The sequence below is a fragment of the Oncorhynchus mykiss genome, chromosome 19 (genome assembly GCF_013265735.2).
Source record: "Oncorhynchus mykiss isolate Arlee chromosome 19, USDA_OmykA_1.1, whole genome shotgun sequence".
Taxonomy (NCBI): domain Eukaryota; kingdom Metazoa; phylum Chordata; class Actinopteri; order Salmoniformes; family Salmonidae; genus Oncorhynchus; species Oncorhynchus mykiss.
Genome location: NC_048583.1, coordinates 42,599,999 through 42,604,764, shown reverse-complemented (window position 1 = coordinate 42,604,764; position 4,766 = coordinate 42,599,999). Strand labels below are relative to the sequence as shown.

Here is a 4,766-nt window from a genome sequence, read left to right as displayed (position 1 = left end):
GCAATCACGTGACTTAACCCGGAACTGAGCATCATTTCGTGTTTTTTTTTGCATCATTTAGTATCGCGCTAGCTTGGTGGTGACTGACTGTAGCGTACAGAGCCAGCTACAGCATGTCTAGATTTTGTATATTACTAATACTTGTTTCTGTGATTTTTGATTCGACCTTTTCTATTACGTTCTATTTACCGGTGAATCTTAGAAAATGTTTGCGGGAAGAGATCCACAAAGACGTGCTGGTTACAGGCGAATACGAAGTTAGCGACCAACCAAATGCGAAAACCAATCTCAAGGTAACACGTATAACGCTAGCTAGCTTGCTAACGTTAGCTAGACTGTATCAAATCAGTGTTAGCGTAACTTTTTGACATGGAAGCCTCGAATATGTAACTTACACCACCTAGCTAGTATCAAACAATGGCAATAGTTAAATTTTCACTGGGCAGGTCTGGGTTAAGTAGCTACTAGCGGCTAACCAGTATAGAACAGCCACTGGCTAATGTAGTTAGTTAGTTAGCTAGCTAGCCAAATAAAATGCTGTCAGCTTGGTTTAACTGAATACTGCAAAGGACTTCAATAGCCATCAATATCTAGATGCAAGTATTAAACATGATGTAGCTAGGGTTTAAAAATGTAAACGCGTTAGCTAGTTGACTTAGATTCATGCATGTCTATCTTGGTCAAACATGTGCAATGTACCTACCACGTTTAATTATTTTCCATTTCAGATCACAGATTCATCAGGTCACACCTTGTACTCCAAGGAGGATGCTTCAAAGGGAAAATTTGCCTTTACAACTGAGGACTATGATATGTTTGAGGTTTGCTTTGAAAGCAAATCCCCCCTAGGTGAGTGTGTTTTTAACCAGATGTGTCACAGATGTGGTCTAATGTATCAATGGGCCTGGGTTGTTTAAGTTAAAAGCTTGGAGTATATATGATTAAACACAATTTGCAGACTTGGCCGGATTTGGCAGTGGGAAATAGTCATTTCCCAGCCTGGTCTCATGGACTAGACGTAACACTGAAATTAGTATGATATGCTGCGTTCGTTACATAAGACAGAAGGCAATTTAAAACAAGAACAAAAGGAGGAAGGGATGGTGGATGAGAGGGCGTATAACGGGGACTACTTTTTATCAACTTTGCAACTACTAGCTAACCCTTAACCTTAACCTAACCTTAACCCAACTCATTTTAGCCTGCTAGCTATCGTTAGTCAGCTAGGAAACGTTTGCCTTAGTTACCTAGCTATCGTTAGCAACAACAAATTGGAATTCGTAACATACTTTTAGCAAATTCGTGGCATATTGTACGATTTGTAAATTGTACCATGTCATATACAAAAATAACTGTGGTGAATTTACATACATAATATGAAATGCTCTGAGAGCAGGTTGCATTTCCTGGAATGTTTGGCCCATGTACAATAATTATTTTCATTCTGTGGTCTAGGTACTGGAAGGGTCCCAGACCAGCTAGTCAATTTAGACATGAAGCATGGTGTGGAGGCAAAGAATTACGAAGAGGTAAGTGCCAACTGCCCATCTGCCTTTCTCCAGGTCCATCTGGATCAGATTTGTTGTGGCTTGCCATGAGTCAGCATGAGGTCTCAACATTAGAAAATACAAACAATGTGAGATGGCTAAGCTTTCTCCATTTCTTGTTTGTATTGGAAATTAAGAAATACTAACTTTCTCTTAACTGTCAACTTCTGAAATCATTGTAGCAGCTGTGCATTATGAAGACTTAAACATGCTGCATAAAATTATTGCATGCTCACACAGATCTTTATCCAGTCCACAATGCATATGTCATACACTAATTCTATATCCTACCCTATTAATGTGATTAAGTTTATTCAGTGGTGAATTAAGCAATAAGGCATGAGGAGGTGTGGTATATGGCCAATATACCACAGCTAAGGGCTATACTGGATACAGCCCCAGAGGTGCCATATTGCTATTATTAATTGGTTACCAATGTAATTAGAGCAGTAAAAATATATGTTTTGTATAGGGTCTGATATACCACAGCGGTCAGCCAATCAGCTGATTAAATAAAGGTGGGAAAAAAATCTGCATTCAAGGCTCAAACCAACCAGCGCATAATCATGGGTTTATTATGTATGGTGCTCTTTTTCAGATTGCAAAAGTTGAGAAGCTGAAGCCCCTAGAAGTTGAACTAAGACGCCTCGAGGACTTATCGGAGTCCATTGTGAATGATTTTGCCTACATGAAGAAGCGTGAAGAGGAAATGAGGGACACAAATGGTAAGTGATGTATGAAAGAAAAGTAGAACTTATGGTCCAAGTTTTCACTCTACCAGAAAATGGTCAGTGTTTCATATGATTCACAATCTTTCTTTGGCTGGTCTTGTGAAAGGAGTAAAACCTTGGTTTAAATGAACTCACACCTGTTATTCAGTTAAATATATTTTCCCTCACATTGCAGAATCCACCAACACGCGTGTCCTGTACTTCAGTATCTTCTCTATGTGCTGTCTAATTGGGCTGGCAACATGGCAGGTCTTCTATCTGCGGCGTTTCTTCAAGGCGAAGAAGCTGATTGAGTAAACCCATCAATGAAACGAGGACCATCATGTTGAGGACTTTTGGGAAATGGTGTTTGCTGTACAATTTGTGAAACAACAGGTTTTTTTTGGATGGGGGGGGGCTCCCTTTACAATTTAAATGTAAAATGATTTGTCTTCTTTCAGCTTCAGTTTTTTTACCAGCCCCTTATCTCTGGCACTATTTGTTTTTATTAGAAATACAACCAAATGTACTTTGATACATATTGGTCTGATATTTTCTCATTCAATATTCTTGTTACTATTTTTGTTGTAGTAAATGACTAATACTGTATGAAAATAAACATTACATGTTTAATGAGTGCACAAAAACTCCCCTTCAAACGTTCAGATATTGTTAGGTGAAAATAACATTTCCCCAATATGTCAGGTACATGGTTGTTTTTTATTAAAAGACGTTTTCACTTTGATCTCATTTTGGGTGTCTTGTATTTTTCTGTAGCTATAAAGGCATTAAAAAAAGTGAAAAGATCAGCAATGACAATACATTTCTCATTTAATGAGGGAAATTTCTTGGCAGAAATCATATTTAAATTGATATTTTATTATTTGACAATGTAGTCATCTATTTCCACATAGTTCCCAGGCTTTGTACATTCTTTTCAGTTTTCTTAAGTTTGGTTTGGGTTGTTCTTGTGAAAAAATAATTGTTTCCAAATAAAATTAAGTTTGGCATAGAGCAAATTCTGATTGTGGCACAAGACTGTCATTGATATTTTTGTTAAGTGGAATATTTAGTGGAGCTGTTTTACAAGTCTGCAGTGACAGCATCATTAAACAGGTTAGCTAATCATTATTCTGTGTATGTATATTGCGGTACCTCTTGATCATTCAAGTGACGTACGTTTACCATCTGGGCAATGGATGGGTGGCCGTGGGCACACTGGAAGGGTAACTGGCATGAAGATAGAGCTTACCAGGCTGCAACACTCCCTACGGAGGCTGTCACTGAATTTGATTGCAACTGTTTGCGACTTAACGCCAATTATACTTGACCATGACAGTAATTGTACCATAAGGAACTAATGAGCAACTTATACAAAGTATGACTACTCAATAAAAAATGAATTGAAATGAGATTGAGGAATGACACTCACCACGACATGCAAAGGAGGCGAGGACTTTAAGTACATTAAGAGGCCATGTCCCTCCATGCCAGTTGAACACAATAACTGAGATCAAGGGAATAAAAAACACATACCGACCTAGAGGAAATAACTCTCATACAGTGCCTTGCGAAAGTATTCGGCCCCCTTGAACTTTGCGACCTTTTGCCACATTTCAGGCTTCAAACATAAAGATATAAAACTGTATTTTTTTGTGAAGAATCAACAACAAGTGGGACACAATTATGAAGTGGAACGACATTTATTGGATATTTCAAACTTTTTTAACAAATTAAAAACTGAAAAATTGGGCGTGCAAAATTATTCAGCCCCCTTAAGTTAATACTTTGTAGCGCCACCTTTTGCTGCGATTACAGCTGTAAGTCGCTTGGGGTATGTCTCTATCAGTTTTGCACATCGAGAGACTGACATTTTTTCCCATTCCTCCTTGCAAAACAGCTCGAGCTCAGTGAGGTTGGATGGAGAGCATTTGTGAACAGCAGTTTTCAGTTCTTTCCACAGATTCTCGATTGGATTCAGGTCTGGACTTTGACTTGGCCATTCTAACACCTGGATATGTTTATTTTTGAACCATTCCATTGTAGATTTTGCTTTATGTTTTGGATCATTGTCTTGTTGGAAGACAAATCTCCGTCCCAGTCTCAGGTCTTTTGCAGACTCCATCAGGTTTTCTTCCAGAATGGTCCTGTATTTGGCTCCATCCATCTTCCCATCAATTTTAACCATCTTCCCTGTCCCTGCTGAAGAAAAGCAGGCCCAAACCATGATGCTGCCACCACCATGTTTGACAGTGGGGATGGTGTGTTCAGCTGTGTTGCTTTTACGCCAAACATAACGTTTTGCATTGTTGCCAAAAAGTTCAATTTTGGTTTCATCTGACCAGAGCACCTTCTTCCACATGTTTGGTGTGTCTCCCAGGTGGCTTGTGGCAAACTTTAAACAACACTTTTTATGGATATCTTTAAGAAATGGCTTTCTTCTTGCCACTCTTCCATGAAGGCCAGATTTGTGCAATATACGACTGATTGTTGTCCTATGGACAGAGTC

The 4,766-nt window shown here is 38.8% G+C and overlaps 1 protein-coding gene across 1 annotated transcript; it reads left to right on the top strand.

Moving 5' to 3' along the window:
• On the top strand, positions 1–3,007 carry LOC110497915 (transmembrane emp24 domain-containing protein 10). Its single transcript, XM_021574383.2, has 5 exons — positions 1–293; positions 729–849; positions 1,456–1,529; positions 2,146–2,272; positions 2,454–3,007. The coding sequence occupies exons 1-5, from the start codon at positions 114–116 to the stop codon at positions 2,573–2,575; spliced, it is 624 nt and encodes a 207-aa protein (XP_021430058.1). The 5' UTR covers positions 1–113; the 3' UTR covers positions 2,576–3,007.
• Positions 3,008–4,766: the final 1,759 nt, after the last annotated feature.